This window comes from Pteropus medius, unplaced genomic scaffold (genome assembly GCF_902729225.1).
Source record: "Pteropus medius unplaced genomic scaffold, Ma_sr-lr_union100, whole genome shotgun sequence".
Taxonomy (NCBI): domain Eukaryota; kingdom Metazoa; phylum Chordata; class Mammalia; order Chiroptera; family Pteropodidae; genus Pteropus; species Pteropus medius.
The window spans coordinates 836,603-838,184 of NW_024350324.1; the positions used below are offsets into that span (position 1 = coordinate 836,603).

The 1,582-nt window shown below is 60.6% G+C and overlaps 1 protein-coding gene across 1 annotated transcript in view; it reads right to left on the reverse strand.

The window, feature by feature from the left end:
* The window catches only part of REXO1 (RNA exonuclease 1 homolog), a 26,969-nt gene that overhangs the window by 1,064 nt on the left and 24,323 nt on the right, over positions 1-1,582 (reverse strand). The window contains exon 15 of the mRNA XM_039839004.1: positions 295-382. Coding sequence (XP_039694938.1) covers positions 295-382 — 88 coding nt within the window. The remainder of the gene's footprint in view (positions 1-294; positions 383-1,582) is intronic.

Below are 1,582 nucleotides of genomic sequence, written 5' to 3' on the forward strand. Positions count from 1 at the left end.
CAGATGGGGGTACCCGTGTCTGACTCTGTGCCCTAGTCTCCCCTCCCCACTTGGGGCTAGGGTCCCCCCAGGAGATGTTGAATGAATGAATGACAGGGGAGCGTGGTAACTACACAGGATGTCACCTCCAGCCCTACCAAGTGGTGAACGAGAGACCCCAGAGGAGGAGCTTGGATGAAGTGCCCTAACAGCCTCTAGGAGAGACCTTGCTGGGGGTGTCTGTGAGGAGTGGATCTGGGGACCCAACTTCTTCTCTCTCAGGTAGAAAAAGTTTCCTGAGCAGCAAGAACTGACTCTTGGACGCTGCCAGCCAGCAGGTTCGGCAGGCTGAAAGCTTGCATGTCTCCTGTGTTGGGGAGCTCCTCTCCTCCCTCAGAGTGCTCTGAGGAGGGGGTGCAGACACCACAGAAACCACAGGCACTTCGTCCTTAGCAAACAAGAGGCATTTAACAACTCCAGTTTGGAAGAAATGAGAGAAAGTCAACTGGTTATGACAGCAGCCCCAGAGGGACGTGACCGGGTGCCAGGGGCCTCGTCCAGGCAGGCCCCCTCCCAGAACCCTTGTGCTCAGCACCCATCCGGCCCTGGCCTGTTCTGGATTCACACTTCACTCTGAGTTAAAAGCTGAGGCCTGAACAGCCTGGCCCGCCCACCCCCGCTAGTGTAGACACACCAGTAGGTAGATTCGGGGACTGGGCGCACTCTGCCTTGGCCACCCTGCCCCTTCGGCCGTGCAGCCCCACTCACAGGACTGCTGGCTCGACTGTCACAGCACCCCAAGGGGTGGAAGGCGTGACAGGCCCCAATCTAGGCTGCCCAGGACGGTGGGTCTGCTCTGGAACAGTGACCCCAGAACAGGGGGGTGAGGTCATGAGGGGCCTGGGCCCTGGAGCTGGCTTTCAGCAGTTAAGGTCTCATTCCTGGTCCCCCACTGGGGCAGGCCCTGGTCACAGGAACGATGACTTCCACACCTGGCACCAAGAATACCACCAGAGACCACAAGATCTAAAATCCATACAAACATTTATTGTCCCTGCCTGGGGCTGGAGAAGGGGGGGGTCAGGGCACGGTGGGGGGCGGGGTCGGGGCTGTGGGCCTCGACAGAAGGCCCCTGGGGAGGGCAGGGCTCCAGTGGGAATGGGAAGTGTCCAGAGGCCAAGGGCCCTGGGGGTTGGAGGTGGGGCTGGCTCGGTTCCCAGAGGTCAAGGAGTCCCGGTGGGCTGGGGGAGGCTAGTGCCCACCGGTCCGGGCCCAGCTCAGGCTGGACCCTCAGGTCCTGGTGGCTGTGGAGGCGCCAGCTGACTGCTCCTGCCCCCCACCCCCACCCCCAGTGGGGAAGCAGCACCAGGGTCTTGCTCCTCCGGGTGGGGGAAGACAACTGTGCAAGTCATCAGGTTTAAATTAGAAATAATAAAAATAACAATACAAAATAAAAAAAGACAACCCCTGTCTAAGCAAACCCGGACGAGCCCACCTGGCCCACCCCGCACCTTGGCAGGTGGGGGAGGAGCAGGTGGTCTCGCTGCCGGGGACACAGCAGGGCCCGGCTCGGCGCCGTGAGAGTCAGCAGCAGTCTCCAGAA